Source organism: Malassezia vespertilionis, chromosome 9, assembly GCF_029542925.1.
Source record: "Malassezia vespertilionis chromosome 9, complete sequence".
NCBI classification, from domain to species: domain Eukaryota; kingdom Fungi; phylum Basidiomycota; class Malasseziomycetes; order Malasseziales; family Malasseziaceae; genus Malassezia; species Malassezia vespertilionis.
This window is the reverse complement of record NC_079255.1, coordinates 409,985-428,613: the sequence shown is the minus strand read 5'-3', so window position 1 is coordinate 428,613 and position 18,629 is coordinate 409,985. Positions and strand designations below refer to the sequence as shown.

Below are 18,629 nucleotides of genomic sequence, written 5' to 3'. Positions count from 1 at the left end.
CCCTAACCCTAACCCTAACCCTAACCCTAACCCTAACCCTAACCCTAACCCTAACCCTAACCCTAACCCTAACCCTAACCCTAACCCTAACCCTAACCCTAACCCTATTGCTCTAAGTCTAACTTACTTCGCTGTGCAGATAGTCTTGCTTTTTACTTCTCTCCATGCAATGGCCTGTCACCCCCCAAGTATACAGCTCTCAATGGCATCCTGTATATATTAAAAATTCAGGGTTATATTCCTATGCCAAGCCAACCTTTAACTCGTATGTACGCACAGCTCTCGCTTTTGCTGGCTTACAATTATCAACACATGTAGTTCTAATTTCTATTTTTTACTGATTTTGAGTTTACAAACAATCCACACTTGAGCACGGTCCTACGTTTTTGAAAATTTGCAAACCAGATATCTAAATGTAAACAACACCTTCCACATCACCACGGTCACGCAATTCATTTCTATAAGCAGTTAGCATAAGCATGTCTAATTTCTCTCTTTCTTCTGCAGCTGCTCTTTTGTATACTTCTCCATCCCCGTCATCTCTCCTAGCAGCGTTTTCACTACCTCCAACGCATGTCCTGCAAACTTAATGTCGTCCACAGGGTTCAGCGCAGCATTCGTGATATACTTAAATTGGCACTTGCGGCTCTTTAATGGTTTTCCCTCAAACCGCTTCTCCAGCCAATCAAACATACGAGAAAACATGCCAATGTATGTAGAAATGTGCTCCAGCCCAAGCACTGCTGTTGTAAACTCGACCTGTGCGCCGTTCGCACACCAGCGTCTTGCCGCATCAATCGCAGGAGGGTACGGTACCTCAGGGTCCGTCAGTGCATGGAACATGTACACTGGTGCAATTGGTGCTGCTTTTCCTCGCGCAAGAGTCAAATTCGCAATAACTTCGTTTACTCCCGGCACATCTGCCAGGTGCAGCCCTCCGTGAATATATTTCTCCGACTGAATTGTCTGGAATGCAAATGGCACAATCGAGCCAACTTCGCAGCTGTTTCGCACTTGATTTACCGCCCTCCAAGCAGTATCCGTCAAGTACTTTTCTGCTGCGCCGTGCAGCTCCGGGTATCCATTCAACACTCCAGTCGCACCCAATGCAATCAGGCCTGCCACTGCAGTTCCATCCGCTTTTTCGACAAGGTACGTCAGGTTTGCAGGTGTGCCACCAAATGCCCATCCCACAATGTTCAGCTCAGGTGCATAGCTCTTCTGCAGTTGCGCTGCCCAACTAGATGCAATTGCGCCGCCAGAGTAGCCCACACCTTGAATCTTAGTCTTACTGCGGTCTAAGCCTGTATCCTCGAAATTCAATGTTGCTCGTGCCGCATCCAATGTCGCGTATCCCGAAAGGGGACCCACAGCAAATGCACTCATTGGTCCCTCGTAGTCCGACACAGACACAACCCAACCCTGAGCCATGTACGTGCTGATCAACAGCATTTCCAGTCGCTGCAAAATGTTCTCAAAAGCAGGCAGTTTGCGCTCCATCAGTCCCAAGCTAGGGCGGCAGACGAACGACGCCGAGTCCTCAATGGCCTGATGAAGCAAAAGGCGATCGTTGCGGAAGTGGTCCGGAACCAAAATCGTCGTCAGTGTGGCCATTGGCATCGAGTCGTTTTGAGCGCTCGTGCGGTACAAAACTTGCCATGCCTTTCCACTAATATCAGCAATGCCAAAAAAAGCGGGATCAATTTTCCTCGATCGCAAAATTGTGCCCGGCTCCGTGTTCTCGTAACCATCTGGTGGGTATTCAAAGTCTCCAGGTGTGGGACCGTTCCCAGGATACTTGGTCACGGCCAGCACATGACATAACGCCGCAAAAAAGCTCACGAATAAAATCAGTTTCATTTTGTTTCCACAATAAATAAATAAAACGTATTAGCGTGTTCACAGTGCTACTTATATGCTTGTGCTACTTCGTGCAACGAGCATAAGCACATCGTTGAGATATCCAAGCACTATCTACTGACCTTGCGTAGCTTGCCAAGATTAGTGACACTATTCCATACGCAAACATGACACTGACATTTCCCTGATGTATAGCATTCAGCCTTTAACGTGACAGCTAGGCGCGACCAACCGCATCACGCATATGCGTTGTGGATGTTAAAGTTACGCCTTGGCGGCCCTTATCCGAGCATGGACCCTTGACCTTCCCAGCATCAGTTTACTCATCAAATGTCTTAATTCGTCCAATTTGATTCATTTCGCACGGCCCAGGCCCAGCTGAAAAGAGCGTTGGCCTGTTTTTGGTACGGGGTATGATCCTACTCAGAACGAGCAAGCGCTGTGGATGCATAAATTCTATTTTATTATTTCGTACGCAGTGTGTACATTACAATTCCATTTACCGTAACGTTTTCTAAAGTGCGGATGGTGCATGGGCTATGGAAACATGAATCCGGTAACACTTCGGAAGCATTCACCAAATTAGTAACCCGTGCGCTTTGACATAGCGCGCAGTTTGGGCCCATAAATATAAAACACAAAGGTAATTGGAAGAAGCAGCACGGCCAGTCCTCCCAACAAGCTGCAACCGCCCTGGAGAGTGAGTTTGTTAAACATTTGCGTAGCAAACAGGGGGAATGCGCCACCAACCAATGCACGAAAAAGTCCATTGCTTGCAAACGCGGATGCATGGTACTTGGGGAAATTTTCTCCAATGTATGCAAACAATCCTTGGAACAAAAGAAACGCTCCGCTCACGAAAAAGGCAAATCCAATCAAGGGCACAATCCAGGGCACAGCAGAAAAAGAGGTCCACCCGAACCAAAACAGAGTTATGGGAAAAAAGACTCCGCCCAAAAAGGTAGGCTCCATGCGATACTCAGGTCGCCATTTGCCAGCTAAAAACCGTGGCAAGACGACCTTGTTGTTGTACAAACAGTAAAAAAGACAAGTGACTCCCGCGCCAATATAACCACTGATGTATGCGACACTCATTTCACCCACATTGAATCCATGGTTCCCCATAAGCATGATGGGAAAGGCCTCAAAAAAGCAATAAATGATCCCGTACAAGTACGCAATGTACAAGTTTGTGCAGAGCAAGACAGGCTCGGAAAATGTCAGCTGGAATGGTCGCCACAGTGTATTGTACACCAGCGTCGACGTAGTGAGCGCCGAATCCTGGATTTCACTTTCCGACTTGATCCGGTCGTTCTTCATGGTTTTCCGGAGCCTGCGAGCTCTTTTGCTCAAAATTGCCGCGCCACTAGTCTCTGGCATTGTAAAAAAGAGCAGAATCCAGACAAGCCCATTCAACATGAGCAATGGCCAAATGGACCACCGCCAGCCAAGCTTCATCACCGCATAACCAGAAATGAGAGGGCCCAGTGTAGGCCCACCACATGCACCAAATCCCCAAAATGCAAGGCCGTTCATAAAGCCACCCTCAAGTCGCCAAATGTCACCGATCGTAGCGCCACCTGTGGAAAGCACAGGGCTCCCTAAGAAACCGCAAAGGAATCGCAAAATCATGAACCCCGCCACATTATCTACCAAAGCATTGGGAATTTGGAGAATAGTGAACAAACCAATGCAAATAATGTAGGGATAGTTGCGCCCGACCCACGAGATCTCCGTAATTGGAGAAAAAAGAAGCGGTCCGAAACCGTATCCCCATACAAACAAGGACATGGACAGTGTCGCAGTGGTGGTTCCCACATTAAAGTATGTGGACAATTCGGGTATGCTAGGCGAAACAATACTGCTTCCCATATAGACAGACATGGTCATAATGAATAGTAAGAATGTGACATAAACTTTTGCAGAAAATGGCCAGTTGTACGGGTTTTCAGGATCGTTATCATCGCACCATCCAACAACCAAATCTCCCTCTTCATTCTTGGTAAGCTGAACATTATCGATGTCAAAGTCTGGCTCTTGTAGATGTGACTGAAGCAAGCGTCCTCCCGAGAAAGTACGCGCAAGCTGCCCAAACACGCTTTCCGCGAGTAAATTAACCATGATTCGGCGTGACAATCACAAAAGCAATGCTATTGGTGTAGCTTCACTGGCTTGAATATGGGTAGTATATATATGTATGGCACACCAACACCTGGAACCGAAAATAACGCAACTTTTAGGCGCTGACTCGGTGTGCGTCGGTGATCAACGTGCGGACATAATTTGGTCCCTAATGTCCGCGATTTTTTTTCCGCGCGACAGTTTAAAGATTAGTCATGCGTTTTAATTTGGCCTTGGGCACGTAATGCAGAGGTGCATACAGTGGAGCGGAGACTTTGGCGAACTTACAATCCCAACGCGGGTTCAAAACAAATTTGCGATTTTTGTGCCGACAACCGCATTTTGCCTTCTTGAATTGCGCATCGCAGCAGGGTCTGTTTACATGACTAGCACACGAGACAGCAAAGCTAAGGAAGAGAAACGTGTTTTAGCTGAACATTGCTCAATCGATAGCAACAACTCCAGCATCGATGTGGAGAAAGAAACGGACGTGGCGTCTATTTCCTGGCGATACAAGATCCCAATTTTGATCGTCCTGTTGCTGCTCAACCTCGGCCCACACGTTGCTGAAGCAACGCTTAGTCCACTGAAAACGACGATTAAGGAGAATGTGAAAGAACACGGCGAAAAGATTTGCAATGCGCGGTACGGAGTCATTTCTTCTGCCAGCGCGCTGATCAACGCGCTATTTCCCATCATATCCGGTGTGCTGATCGATTTTTATGGGCCCTCTTTTGTGTCGCTCACATGCTCGACCATCACGTTTGTGGGGTACATTGTCCGAGCTGTTGGTGGACAGCGCGAGTCATTTAGCATCATTTTGGGCGGCGAGATCCTGTCCGGTTTTGGATTTATCACGTTGAATTCGTGTAAGTACAAACTGTACACGCACTGGTTTTCCGGCAGTGTAAAGTCAGGCCCCGGGCACATTGCCTTTATTATCGGTCTGGACATTGCCATGAACCGTGTGTACAACACGATCGGAAAGCAAAGTGCGATTCCGATTGTCGAGGATGCCGGAGAGGCCAACTGGTACTGGGCATTATGGTTTGGCGCGATTCTCACGGGATTTTCACTGATTATAAACGTCGCGTATGTCATTATGGAGCGACGCCTTCCCAGTGCTCTGCGAGTCAAGACGGGCTATGAAATTGCAAGCGAGCGCTGCAAGACACTACAGAACGTCAACAAGCATTGGGCTATACTGCAGATGCTCAAGGAGCAGTTGAAACAAGTGGTGTACATTATCCGGGACCTACCTGCCGCATACTGGCTCATTTGTTGTACGCAAATTCTGCAGTCTGCGTCGATTGATGCGTACTCTTCCAACAGCCCCGAACTTATTCAAAACACGCGTGGGGAAGACAAGCGTGTTGCAGCAGCAGAAGGCGGGTTGGACGATGTGATTCCGATTGTATTGACGCCCGTGTTTGGATTTTTGATTGACAGGTACGGTGGGAGGACGTACTATATCGTGTACACCGCGTGCGTTTACCTGATTGCTTTTTCGCTATTGGCGTATACTAAAGTGAATGCGCTTGCACCTGTTTTGCTAGCGTCGTTGGCGCTTTCTTCTAACGATCTTCCGTTTGAGGTCACGATCCCGCTTGTTGTGCGCACGAAAACGTCGCTGGGCACCGCGTTCGGTGGGTGGAAAGCATTTTATAAAGCAGGCACTGTTATCCTCGATGTGTCTACCGGTGCGATCCAGAACCACAGTGTGGCTGTGAAGCACGTCAGTCCAGAGCACCAGTTTGACGACATGTTTTACTTTTTGATCGCAATCAAGTGCGTAGATGTGATCAATGGGTGCATGTACATGTACGTGGACAAGCACTATATGGGCCATGTTATGACGCTCAGTGAGCGAGGCCGTGTGACGAAAGAGGCGAACGAAGAGTCGCGAAAGAAAGACCGGAAGCTGCTTAAGCCGAGGCTGCGATGGACCATTGTCGGCATTTGCATGTACTTTGCCCTGGTCATTACTGCCTATGTTATCTTTATCTATTACTCGGTGGCGAAGGAAACGTGTCGATAGGAACACAGTGTATTGTTAGATGTACTGCTAAATGAGTCATGATCAAGTTAGATATTTGCGCGCTGTGCCATCTGACGCATCAGGATGGCACGGTAGAATACAGAACAAGGCATATATTACAAAAACTATGCAACGTTATGTAAAAGGGAACCCCAAGCCCGCCCTCACTGCTTCATACTCATTCCAGCACATGGTAGTACTCAATATTCAATGCACTGTGCAAATGTGCCTAATGATGGGATGCACTGTAGCCACGAACAAGTCGCCTGCGTATCCTTCCCCAAGATAGTGATATTGATGCCAGGAATTTAGCCGCCCGGCGCGGCCTTGTGCTCGCTAATGAGAATCCACAGCTACCGTCCCCCTTTTACAATAGATCCACTTGCCAATTTGCCTTTTGGATATCGGTGTCGAGCTGGCGGTATTCTTTGGAGATCAGGTCGACCTTCTTTTGCAGATCACGCACATTCACCGTGGCCACGTAGCGCAGCTCGGAGCGCGAATAGCGGTCCTCAGAGGAGCCCGCTTGGGTTGCAAGGTCTGAGTACAGCTTTCGGCGCTTATGTAAAATATCTCTCCGCGCAATAGCATCCGTAATGGTTTCTTCATCGCTCAGCTGCGACGCAAGGTTCGTCCGATTGATCCGCCGGATCAGGAATTGCATGCGATCCAAGAGCTTCTCCGCCTCCCGCAGAAGCTCCTGTGAATCTTCGGCGGGCTCGTCATCTTCTTGTATTTTGGCAACGTTGTTAAGACGCGCGCGAATTCTTTCGTATCTTTGCTGCGCTTCAGCACGTTCAGCAAGAGCCTCGGCCAATTTCATGATGCATGTCGTGGTAGAGTCAGAACCTTCCCGTCACGCAGTACACGTAAGTGCCACGTGTCACGTGCCATAGTACTTGGATCGCCGCGGACGTCCGTGTGCCTGCCCATTATGTAATGCAACAATCGTGTGGGGGACGGCACATTGCGCTAGTATGCTCGGCGAGCTTCCCTTCCAAGCGTTCCGTCTTGTAAGCCGCGCGCTGTATTTTTCAAGGGTAGCGGGTAGTTGCGTATGCCCAAGATGCGATTGTCTTGCATTGCATGCGTGTGAAAGAGAATAGTGCATAAGCGAGTGCTGTGCGTACTCAGCGCACAGCACCCCTTTGGCGCATGCAATTGAAAGGCACTTGACTAATGAAAGCGCTTCTTTTCACGACCTATTCCGCCTACGTTGACATTGGCACAATTCCCGTGAGCCGGGCTGCATGTCCGTGCGCAATTGGCACGCGCTCACAACGCTTTGCGCTGCCGAAACAATTTAGTCCGTGCGCACGTGGGCAAGCGTGCATAGTGTGCTAAAAGGTGCGCGATATGCACGCTTCTTGTGGCCATCATGAAAGTCTATGGTGTTGTGTTTGTGCTTGGCGCCCTTGCTGGGACGTGTGCGTCTCCTGAGAACTCGTTCTATCCAAATCTGAGCAGCCCCGATGTGATCACCGCAGCGCACTACGATGCTGTGCCGCGCGGAGCTGCACACGAGACCAGGACCAGTGCCAGCGATGGCGCGTATGCGTACTGCTCCATGCCGCACCCCAGCGTAGATATGTATAAGGAGCCAGAGCCAGTACGCAACGGATCCGTTCATGCGGAACTAAAGGCTGTACTTTATATGCAAAGGCACCAAAAGCGCACGGCCTATCACATTTTTCCGCACGGCGAAGCGACTTTGTACAACTGCGATGACGGACGTCCTTACTTGTACTATAGCCCCTCTGACAAGAAACTACCGCAGCCCATGCACGTCTACGCACAGACGTATGCTGACGCAACGAATCCGCTCACGCAATCACTTGCCAACTCTTCGTGCCAGTTTCCACAAATGACCATTGGCGGGTACTTGGATGGTGTGCAGCATGGTGCAGAGTTGCGCGCACTGTACCAGGACAAGTACAATATTATTCCAGGATGGCCATCTCCACGCACTGTTTGGTTCCGCTCATCTACCGCAGCTCTGACGCAAGATTCTGCTGGCGGCGTCCTGCGCGGCCTTTGGCCGCATTGGCGCGGTGCAATTCCACTGCACCAGCAATCTGAATTTATCGATACGCATGCACCGCCGTGCGATCGGAGAGATGCGTTGCTTGACGCTGCGAAGTCCACGGCAACGTGGAAGAAGCACTTGCGCGTATCATCGTCGCTGCGCAGCAAGCTGGAATCTATGCTGCTGACAAACACGAGCGAATGGCGCGTGGATTGGGACCACTACAACGACAATTTTCAAGCGCGCCTTTGCAATGGGTACGCGCTTCCGTGTGCGCTGCACAAGGACAAGGACTGTGTCACGACAGAGGAGGCGAATCAAGTATTTACAGCTGGCGACTGGGAGTACAATTACTACTGGGTCGACCGCGATAATGTGACGGAAGCGATCCAGCTTACAAGTGGTCTCTTAATTCAAGACATGGTCACGCACCTCACGGAGATTGCGAATGGCAAGTCGGCGTTGCGGTACTTGCACATGTTTATGCACGATGGCGATATTGCTCCCCTCGCGGGCTCTTTGGGCATCGAGACCCTGCGTTGGCCCGGCATGGCATCCAACATTGCGATTGAATTGTGGGAGTCAAAAAGCAGCGGCATGCACGCGCGGGTTTTGTACAGCGGCAACACGATTCGATCCAAGCACGGCAATATGGACTGGATCCCATTGGACAAATTCTTGCATGGTTGGAGTCGGTACATTCCACACGACTTTGTCGCACAGTGTGCGACACCGTTGTGATTTGCTTTTTCGTAGGTTGCGCAGCTGGATCGTGCGCGGTGGTTACACTTTTCGTTTGTTGCGCGGTAAACAGTATACAAAAACAAGCTATTGGTGTCTATTGGGTCACACTATAAATAATAAACGTAGCATAATTGGCATGCGCGACCGAGCCGTCCTTGGTAATGGACATTTGCTTCGACGTGCCGACCTCAGTGACCGTGTAGCCCTCGCCATTGCCTTTATCATGAATGGCAAACAAAGCGCCTTTGTGGGCTTTCTTGGAAAGCTTCAAGCCCTTTGTAATATACATGGGGTGCTCGCTGTCGGTGGCGATGAGGAACCGGTTATCCTTGGGATCGGTGCCCTTCCAGTGCAACACGAATCGGTAATGCTCGCCATTGTGGTTGTGGTGTGCACGACCGGTCCCCAAACGATTGTCTTTGTGACTGAGCGCGAAGCCATCCGCCTCCATCGTAAGGTAGCGCCCCTCGCTCAAGTCGCCACGCGTAGGCTTGTATCCAGGCTCGACACGAAGCGCCTCGTGCTCGTCTTGCTCCCCGTATGGCACCTTGGGCTGTACGTCCCACAAAAAGCGTGCCTGGCACACAGAGGCACCGTTGTATTGTTTCGTGATGGGGTCCTGCGACGCCTTGGGCACAGATTCCAGCTCAAGCGTGCTGGTGTCGTGCGAAGAAAAGTCAAAGACCTTGACCAGGTCGCTCATATGCTCGCGGCGCCACGGGTTCATGTCCTTGGTGTGGAACGGCTTGCCCACGGCTTTGGCCCACTTCTCGAGGAACAGGATTTGGCTTTCGTGCGAGCAATGCTCGGTAAATACACCGCCGTTACGCGTCCAGGGCGAAATAACATAGAAAGGTAAACGGAAGCCCGGCCCAGTGGGTACCCAGCCCTTGCTCTTGTCGTACGGATCAATAATCCACTCGCCCTGTGCATCTTTGGGCGGGAGAGGGGAAATGACATGGTCCGCCCATCCGCCAGTCTCATCGTACGAAACAATGAGCGCGGTGCTGTCCCAGTCCTTCCCATGCATAACCGCCTCGGCAACTTTGCGCTGGAGCCAGGCACCGTCTTTGGGCATGTAGGGCGGGTGCTCGGAAAGATCCTGGGGCGCGACAATGTACGAAACCTCGGGAAGGTTTCCATTGTATGCATCCTCGTAGAACTTGTCAAGGCCAGGGAATGAAACCGCTTGCTTGGCGAGCTGCTCCTTGTGCTTGGCAGCCTCTTGATACTGAGCCCACTCGACCAGCGTGTCATCGCCAAAGTTGTCAAAATCTTGATACACCTGGAAGGAGATGCTTGACTCGTACAGGTACTCGGGCACTGTCTTCCAGCGCAAAGGTCGGCACGAGAAAGGGCTGCCATCGTCTGCGGTAAGACACTTGGGATCCACATTGTTGTCAATGACGGGCCCACCCATTCTGTGGCCGTTTCCGCCCGTGACGCTGCCATTCACATTGATTGTACCAGAAAACCACGAGACACGATTTGGGTCCGTGGACGAGATAATAGACTCATAGTAGGAGTCGCCCACGGTAAAGTTGCCGGCAAGGCTGTACTGGATCGGCAAGTCTTCGCGGCGGAAGTAGCCAATGCTGTACGGCGTGTTTGCAACGACCCACTGATCGATCTCGCCCTCGTTCCAAGCCGCATGGTTCTCACGCCAATCATTGGTTCCGGCAAGCATGCATTGCGTCTTTTCATTCCAGTCGCCGCCCTGGTAGTTCAAATGCCACGGCAGCAGCTCCACAACTCCTTTCGGCGCCGGCTCCTCTTTCGCAGAGTGGTTCACGGGCTGGTGGAATACATTCTTTTTCGAGTTCTTCGACACATGCACATTGGGATCTTGGAACCCACGCACACCAGCCATCGTGCCAAAGTAATGGTCAAACGAGCGGTTCTCCTGCATAAACAACACAATGTGCTTAATATTCTTTAGCCCGTCCTCGCGGCTGGCTGCACATTCGGCAACCAGCACACTTGCAATACACAGCTGCCAAAAAACACTACGCATTATCGTAGGAGTGGGGGAGCGGCGTTCATCGCGCTACATTTTATAGTCCGCACAAGCCAACGTAGGCTGTTTGCTGCTTCGTACACGTGTGGAGAAAAATTGTGTGGAGAAGGCGCGTGGGTAATTGACAGGGTTTGGTTGGCCAACGCATGCTCGGAATAGGCACAGGGGCTGAAACTGGTTACCTGTACATGGGCGGCACAGGTGGCGCAGCCTGCAGCAGTGCTGGCTGCTCGGCAATGGCCATAGCCATGCCGCTGAGCAAGTGAACGAGCATATGGCAGTGGAATGCCCAAACACCCGGGTTGTCCGCTTTCCAGCGAATCACGGCATGGCCCAAGGTCGGTACGAGGACCGTGTCGCGCTTCATAGTTCGCTGTAGATCATACACCTGGCCCACGTCCTCGTACAGATTGTAGCCACCAAAAGCGGGATCGACCTCATCGGTCTCCATGACCCAGAACTTGTGGCCATGCAGGTGGAATGGATGTGGGGAGTCATCCTGGTTGTTGATCACCAGCTCGAACACGACGGGCTTGCTAGGGTGTGGACTCACAACAAGCTCGTGTTCCTCGAAAACTACATCCTGCGCGCGCCATTCGGCGGGGTCCGTCGTGTTTGCATGCGCAATGCGATGCAATAGTGGCGCTCGTTGGTGGCCTGCGGCATTGGAGCGCCACGTTGACTGATTCATGTATGCCATCGGCACGATATGCCACTTTTCCAGGGCAGGTACCGTGACGTACACTGTTTCTCGCACGTCTCCATGTGCGAGATGCAGTTCGGGAGCTGGGTCAGGCACCAGTGGCACCAGCGCTCCTGGCTCGAGGTCATGACACGGCTCAATCGGGATTGGTGCATCAGTCACGTTGGGGCTCCATGCGCTTGATTGAGGAAGCAATACCGCATCAACGCTGCGTCGTGTCTCTTGGTTTCGTGCTACATGCAGGGCCATCGCATCGCGTCCTTGCACGCCGCGGCGAAGCGGAGAGAGCCACCCACCGACTGTATCCCGCGCGGACGGCACTGACTGGTAAGCAATAATTGCTTTTGTCACCAAATTCATCACCGGGTTCATGTACTGAAAGCACTCGGCAGACATTTCAGCGCGCATCCACGCCCGGTCGACCGAATTCACACGGTTGAGGAGCACCGAGTAGCGTTGGCCAGGCGCAATGGGAAGTCGGTGCACTGTGATAGGTTGCACCAGCGTGCCGTCTGCCTCTATCACCGTCAGGGTATGTCCATCGACAGAAAAAGTCTCATCGGCTAAGGAACCGACATTGGCAATGCGAAGTCGATAGCGACGGTCTTGCTGGAGCGTAAAGATAGTATATTCGCCCACAGACTCGGCGCCAAGTGGATCCGCGGGGCATGGCACCTGCGTAAGCCGGCTATGCTCGCAGCTAAAGCGGCTTCGGCCGTTAATAAGTCCGCTCGCAGGGACGGGCTCAGCCTTTTGCAGCCAACGCGAAATGTAGTACGAAAAGAAGACAGGCCCCAGCTCGTGGAAATGGTCGCCGACGGCAACGGCCACCTCTTCGTCCCAGTGCAGCGGCACCGACGCATTCTGTGCTATACGCTGCAAAAGCTTTGGTTCATACTCGCGTGCATGAACAATGAGCATACCCCACAGCCCGTCTGCGCGAGAAGCGCCGGCATGCGAATGGTACCAATGGGTCCCGACATCCTCTTTGTGAATCCGGAATCGATACAAGTGCTCTTCGCCACGCGAAATGGCAAAAGAAGTAAAGCCAGGCGCACCGTCCATGATTTGCGATCCACGCATAGACAGGCCGTGCCAGTGAAAAGCGACTTGCGTTTCCGTGCCGTTTGGCATCACGCGGCCCATTTGGGACGACATGGGCGGCTTGGGGAGCGTATAGTCGTCAAAGATGGCGTTTTTCACACGGACTGAAACAGTGTCGCCCTCATTTGCTTGTATTATTGGGCCAGGGAAGGCTCCATTGATGGTGTACATGAGACGCGGAATTCCGTCCGGCGCTAGCTCTTTGCGCTCAATCGTCCAGTCAAAGAACCGCTCTTGCGGCGGTGCGTTTGCATTATGGCCGCGGTCCATGGCAAGCGGTCCGCTCGTTACAAAAGGCGTGCTTTGCCAACGAATGCCAGCAAATCCTATGTGCAAGGCATGCTCGGCGCCGAATGCTATGCGCAATGCTGCATTTGCCCACAGGAAGCAAGCAATGGCCAGGCCAGACGCAACCGCGAGTACGAGAAAAAATGAGTGCAGCGCGCGCCGTTTGGCGACCAACATGGTCAGAAAAAATGACTAATAGCCAGCAGACGTTGGCGCCCTATCGCAGATCCGACCCTTTTTTTGTATCGCGCAGCTGCGTCATTTTTGCCTCGTTGTAAACTGAAACGTTTTAGGTGCACGTGCGAGGCTCGCATTTGCGCACGCATGGTCTGTGTGCTTAATTTCTGGACAGTGCACCCAGCAATGTGTGTGGAGTGACTAATCAGTCGGAAGGCATTTCCAACGCCCTGCGCCGACGCTAATTTATATCGAATGCACGTTCCACTCGCGTAAATTGTCTTGCTGCCAAAAAAAAAAAACAAGGACACAAAACGCTAATTGCATGAAAGAGCGAATGTATTTTGACACTGGGGCCGCGTAGCACCATGTTCTTTAGCTTAATTTTATAAAGTATCGTTGCGCTTATCTTTGCTGGCGTTCTTTCTCTGATCCAAAAGTCGTTTTCCGCTTTTGTTATTGTGTACAGTAGGCTCTGGACTTTGTACTTGCACAGATATTCGCTATGTAATTAGCATACGCACATTCATCACAAACGCATTTAAAACGCCGCGGCGCATTTAACCCTCATTTTCGAGCAAGAATTGTTCCATGTGGCATCATAAACCAGCCGTACGGCGATTCTACCCAGCGCTGCCAAGCCGCAGACATGGCCTCCAGCTTCTTGTGTGTATATCCGCGCGCTTTGGCTTGGTCATTGATACTGGACGTCAAAATGCGAGTACCCCACATTCCACCCCAATATTCACGACTCTCGGTCGTAGCAAAACACCATGTCGATGCACCAGGCTCCACATCGGTGAATCCAGCTTCCATAGCCCAATAGAGAAGCCGTCGCCCTGCATTTGGTTCTGCGCCATTACTCCGTGCTACCGTTTGAAACATTTGGCTCCATTCTTCCAAAAGCGCATCCTCCGGGAACCAGGAAGCCACGCCAAAGTCTGTATCGCACGCGGCAACAAGTCCGCCTTGCTTGGTAACTCGGCGCATCTCGCGAAGCGCCACGATAGGGTTTGCCACATGTTGGAGAACTTGGTGCGCATGCACCACATCGAAAGCATTATCGTGGAACGGCAGGGCATGCACATCTCCAATAGCCGTATCGATATCGACGCCCTGCCGCGCAGCTTCTTGAAGCGTCAAATCCATGGCCTCTTTAGATATTTCCAAGCCCGTTACTCGAGCAACAAGCGGGACAAAGTCAAGTGTGATCGTCCCTGCACCCGAGCCAATATCGAGCACAGACATCGACTTGTTCAAGTGGGGCAAAAGGTACTTTGCAGAATTTTCTAAAGTGCGCCATCGATGACTCTTAAGTACAGATTCGTCGTAGCCATTAGTGTATATCGTTTGCTTCGATGGCTCAGACATGATGGATGTGTTGACAAAAAATGATGCGCACGCCGAAAAGTGTTTCGTAATTTCATGCAACACTTACGGAAAATACTTCACTGCGTAATGTTGGTACGATCCTGCTGCCCGTTGTGCCAGCGTAGACTCACTTTTCATACAGCTATAAAACCCAACAAAGCAGATCGATTATACAAAACACGACCGATCGATATTTCCTTCCTATAAAGTCACACTACGCATCATTTATTTGTAAGCAAGAATCGCTGCGTGAGGAACCATAAACCAGCCATACGGCGTATCCTTCCAGCGCGCCCATGCCTGGGAGATGTCCTCCAGCTTTTGCTGAGATACGCCACGCGATCTTGCCTGTTCAGCAATACTGGAATCGAGGATGCGTCTCTCCCACATGCCTCCCCAATAATCGCGCGTCGGCTGCGTGGCAAAGCACCAAGACATGGCACTTGGCTCAATATCCGTGAATCCTGCCACCATGGCCCAGTACAAAAGCCTGCGTCCAGCATCTGGATGCCCGCCATTGGAGCGTGAAATATCAAGGTACAGTTGCCGCCATTCGCTCAGCAAAGGGTCCTCTGGAAACCACGCAAACACTTCGTAGTCGCTTTCGCGTGCAGCAACGACGCCACCAGGCTTCACCACACGTCGCATCTCTTTTAGTGCAAGAATAGGATCGGCGACATGCTGCAACACCTGATGTACGTGAACCGCGTCAAACGTATTGTCCGCAAACGGGAGCGCATGGACATCGCCAAGAGCAAAGTCCATTTCCACGCCGTTGCGTTGAGCCTCTTGCCGTGTCAAATCCAAAGCTTCTTTTTTGAGCTCCAAAGCAGTGACAGAGGCAACAAGCGGGACGAAGCCAGTGGTAATCGTGGCTGCACCAGACCCCACATCCAACAAGTGCATCGATTTGTTGAGATGAGGGAGCAAATACCCTGCTGAGTTTTCGGCCGTTCGCTGTCGATGGCTCGCCAAAACAGAATCGCTGTACCCGTGCGTGTACATAGTTTGGCGTACCGGCCCCGTCATGGTGGGCAAAATAAAAAGTTTGTTGGCCTATGACTGGTCGTTACGCTGTTGCGCACGGACCATGTTCATTGGTAGCCTTTTTTGGATTGCTATGAAATCCCAACACGCCATGCACCGTCCGCTCCTGTATAGACACGACATATGCATCCACAGTGTCGCCAAACAAAGCACTCGACTCCACGGCCTCCACCTCTGCATCTGCAGTGCCCACAGTAATATGCATTGTTTTGTGCGTCGTGAGCGAGAGATCCTGGAACGGCGCATCCGCATGCATTCCGCCAACTTTGAACGCCATAACACGGTCGTTCCAAGCAAGTTGCGTAAGCGTCAAGAAAAAGCTCGGTCTATCATGAACACTGCGCGTCGCTAACGAAAATAGCGTATCCCAATGCGCATCCACGTACGCTGCTGAATCCATTTGATGGACCAACGTAATGTGTGGCCGCGCGACTGCGCGGCCCTTTTCCTTGATTGCAGATAGCAACGTATGTGCGCTTGTGTATGGCGCTGTAGCAGGCAGCGTATCAAGTACTTGCATCGCAACTTCCACAGCATCCAAGTGCACAAACACGGCAATGTACGAAGAAGGATGTACGGTATAGTCCGGCACGCTGCTCTTGGGCACTGTGCTCGGCAGCGGCTTGCGCACAGCTGGAACATACGATTCTGCAGCGCAGAGTGCGGCGTCGATTGACTCTTGCGGCGGACGTTGCAGCCCTAGCATCGGACACAAACGGTCCAAAATTCGGTCGAGACTTGCAGGAAGAGCATCGCCCAGATCCAGCCAGATAAGCTCGTCGATTTGGTCGTCGGACGAATTCCCAGAGCTGCGGAATGTTTGCATATCCTTAATAAACCGCGTGAGAATGCCTTTATACTGGAACTCCTCCCCAGGCTCTACACGCAAACACTGATGCCGATTTCCCCGGCGCACAATACGAACCGCACAGATATGTAAAATCGACGAAAGTGACAGCCCTTCTAAACGCCAACAAAGTGCGACGGTGCGTATGCGCGGACCCCGCGTTGAGCCACTTTCTCCCTTCTTGGGCCCACTCATTCGACGTACCAAGTCAACCAGCTCGTCACGGTGCTGAAGCAAATGATTGTTCCTGTCTGCAATCACGACACCGCTCTTGTCGAATGCCGACTCAACAAGCTTGAGAAATGCAGGTCCTGTCCGTTTGTTCTGCACATCGTCGCTCTGTGCATGCGCCCAAGAAAACAAGTGTGTGAGCGCAACTCCCAGCGCAGTCTTTCCACTTCCCGGCACAGCGATTGGAATAAGCAACGTTTTTTCAAAAGGCCTGTCATCGGTTCGCAAGTCTCGCGCAGCCTCGCCCCCACGAAGCTGTAGCTGTGCTTGACCTTGAGGTGTTTCCAAAAAAGCAAGAAACTTTTCACGCAACGCAATGATGCCGTGCCCTTCGTGAAACGCAGTAAACAGCGCTGGCTCTGCCTCAATTTCACGTTCACAGTTACCATACAAGCGGTCGTACACCCATTGGACATACAAATGCGTTTCCGGACGCTGCGAGCGAGGCAGCGGCATGCACGGTTGTGCTGTACCACGAGCGATTTCTGCTTTGGCACGTTCCTTTTCCCGCCGTTGATGGTAATGCTGGAGTCGCTTCTGCACACGTTTCAGCTCCTTTTTGCTGATCTTTTCCGCGGCAAAATCGCGCTCGGCTTGGGCGACATGGTCATGGAGCGAAGAAACCACATCGGCATCGTCCTCTTTGTTTTCCAAAAAAGTGGTCTCCACAATGCCAGCAACCGCATCGGCACGCAGATTGTTCCAGCGGTCTCGCTCGCTAAGCATAGTTCGTGTCAATTCGCGCCAGTCGCGATACATGAGGTACGGCTCGTCAAATTTGATTTTGTAAAACCACGTTTGCCCCGGCTTGTACGGAGGTTGCACAGCATCTGTGCTACGCACTACTTCGTTTCGCATCTTTGTGCGCACCACGAATCCTTCCATAGGCTCGCCATGCAATGAGCCCGTCTTGCCAACTTCAGACGCAAATGCATCCACCTCGGCGAGGGTAGCAAAGGTGCGGAAACGCACAGGGATAAATCCCCACATTTCTGCAAAAGCTTGCACTTCTTCCATTGTGCGTGTGGCAAAGTCGACGGCGTTTGCGTTCAGGCCATGTAGATGAAGTCCTGTTCGGTCCTGGGGGTATCGTAGTACATGCTCCTCGAACTCGTCATCGCAAAGCTCCATTACAGCAGTCTCATCCCTGTCCCAGAGCTCTCGAGCAAGCTGTGCCTCGGACCGCCCGCTGCGCGCCAAGTGGCGCTGCAGCCACACTCGGCCCATTTCAGCATGACTCATTTTTTCCTCCTCGGCAGCGCGGTTTCCAATGGCATGCTTTGAGGTGACGACAAGCCGTTCCTGCGTGAGTGCAGCGACAAAAACAATACACCCATTCTCTTTGTAAGATACAATGTATGGCCCGGTGGAAAATGCTTTAATCGCTGCAGGCTGTGTCCATGCAAGCTCGCCGACATTGAAAAATTTATCGTAGCCACGCACGAGAATACGCTGGTGGTCTTCACCGTTGGGCCCTGTCACTTGTTCTGTAAACAGCCCACGAGCAAGAGTGGGGAGCTCGTTGCTATCCTGGCTGAACTGTCGGTAGGCAAACTCTTGTGCTTTCCAAGAAAGAATAGCATGCTCTTTGGGGTCCACTGCATTGCTTCCTACAGTGTACAGAGTGCATCGAACTAAAGGCTTTGTTAGCGTTGTGGTTGCTGCACTGTGTAGCTGCGCAACAAACTTGTCTACGCGCGCATCCGCTGAGCGCAGTGCCGCGCGCGCTTGGCACATGAGAAGGATCAGCCAAGCGGCGAACGTTTGCGAAACGATACGTTTACGTTTACTAATTATCCTCAGACCATCATGAAAGAGCCTCGCGAAAGTGGGGAAAGTACGCACAAACAACACAGCACAGAGGAGCGTCGCACGCATAGGCATGGAGACGAGCGGGAGACTCGCCACAAACGGCATGAGCACCGACACAGCGAGCATCGACGTGGCGAACACCGACGTGGCGAGCATCGGCATGGCGAGCACCGACGTAGCGAGCACCGACGTAGCGAGCACCGACACAGATCGCGCTCGCCACGTCGCGTAAGCTCTCCACAC

At 51.8% G+C, this 18,629-nt stretch overlaps 9 protein-coding genes across 9 annotated transcripts; 2 read left to right on the top strand and 7 right to left on the bottom strand.

Moving 5' to 3' along the window:
• Positions 1 to 483: 483 nt before the first annotated feature.
• On the bottom strand, positions 484 to 1,860 carry MVES1_004018 (uncharacterized protein; the record flags this gene model as incomplete). Its single annotated transcript, XM_056208827.1, has 1 exon — positions 484 to 1,860. The coding sequence occupies one exon, from the start codon at positions 1,858 to 1,860 to the stop codon at positions 484 to 486; it is 1,377 nt and encodes a 458-aa protein (XP_056064802.1).
• A 582-nt stretch (positions 1,861 to 2,442) lies between these two features.
• MVES1_004017 (uncharacterized protein) lies at positions 2,443 to 3,981 on the bottom strand (the record flags this gene model as incomplete). The annotated part of the gene is made up of 1 exon (XM_056208826.1): positions 2,443 to 3,981. One exon carries the CDS (start codon positions 3,979 to 3,981, stop codon positions 2,443 to 2,445), a length of 1,539 nt encoding a protein of 512 aa, XP_056064801.1.
• Positions 3,982 to 4,363: 382 nt separating this feature from the next.
• Positions 4,364 to 6,019, top strand: MVES1_004016 (uncharacterized protein; the record flags this gene model as incomplete). The annotated part of the gene is made up of 1 exon (XM_056208825.1): positions 4,364 to 6,019. The coding sequence occupies one exon, from the start codon at positions 4,364 to 4,366 to the stop codon at positions 6,017 to 6,019; it is 1,656 nt and encodes a 551-aa protein (XP_056064800.1).
• A 367-nt stretch (positions 6,020 to 6,386) lies between these two features.
• Positions 6,387 to 6,842, bottom strand: MVES1_004015 (uncharacterized protein; the record flags this gene model as incomplete). The annotated part of the gene is made up of 1 exon (XM_056208824.1): positions 6,387 to 6,842. The coding sequence occupies one exon, from the start codon at positions 6,840 to 6,842 to the stop codon at positions 6,387 to 6,389; it is 456 nt and encodes a 151-aa protein (XP_056064799.1).
• Positions 6,843 to 7,397: 555 nt separating this feature from the next.
• Positions 7,398 to 8,786, top strand: MVES1_004014 (uncharacterized protein; the record flags this gene model as incomplete). Its single annotated transcript, XM_056208823.1, has 1 exon — positions 7,398 to 8,786. One exon carries the CDS (start codon positions 7,398 to 7,400, stop codon positions 8,784 to 8,786), a length of 1,389 nt encoding a protein of 462 aa, XP_056064798.1.
• Positions 8,787 to 8,883: 97 nt separating this feature from the next.
• On the bottom strand, positions 8,884 to 10,803 carry MVES1_004013 (phospholipase C; the record flags this gene model as incomplete). Its single annotated transcript, XM_056208822.1, has 1 exon — positions 8,884 to 10,803. The coding sequence occupies one exon, from the start codon at positions 10,801 to 10,803 to the stop codon at positions 8,884 to 8,886; it is 1,920 nt and encodes a 639-aa protein (XP_056064797.1).
• A 181-nt stretch (positions 10,804 to 10,984) lies between these two features.
• MVES1_004012 (L-ascorbate oxidase) lies at positions 10,985 to 12,883 on the bottom strand (the record flags this gene model as incomplete). The annotated part of the gene is made up of 1 exon (XM_056208821.1): positions 10,985 to 12,883. One exon carries the CDS (start codon positions 12,881 to 12,883, stop codon positions 10,985 to 10,987), a length of 1,899 nt encoding a protein of 632 aa, XP_056064796.1.
• Positions 12,884 to 13,645: 762 nt separating this feature from the next.
• MVES1_004011 (uncharacterized protein) lies at positions 13,646 to 14,449 on the bottom strand (the record flags this gene model as incomplete). Its single annotated transcript, XM_056208820.1, has 1 exon — positions 13,646 to 14,449. The coding sequence occupies one exon, from the start codon at positions 14,447 to 14,449 to the stop codon at positions 13,646 to 13,648; it is 804 nt and encodes a 267-aa protein (XP_056064795.1).
• Positions 14,450 to 14,674: 225 nt separating this feature from the next.
• trl1 (RNA ligase (ATP)) lies at positions 14,675 to 18,512 on the bottom strand (the record flags this gene model as incomplete). Its single annotated transcript, XM_056208819.1, has 4 exons — positions 14,675 to 15,387; positions 15,539 to 16,388; positions 16,548 to 18,180; positions 18,424 to 18,512. The coding sequence occupies 4 exons, from the start codon at positions 18,510 to 18,512 to the stop codon at positions 14,675 to 14,677; spliced, it is 3,285 nt and encodes a 1,094-aa protein (XP_056064794.1).
• Between the last annotated feature and the right edge of the window lie 117 nt (positions 18,513 to 18,629).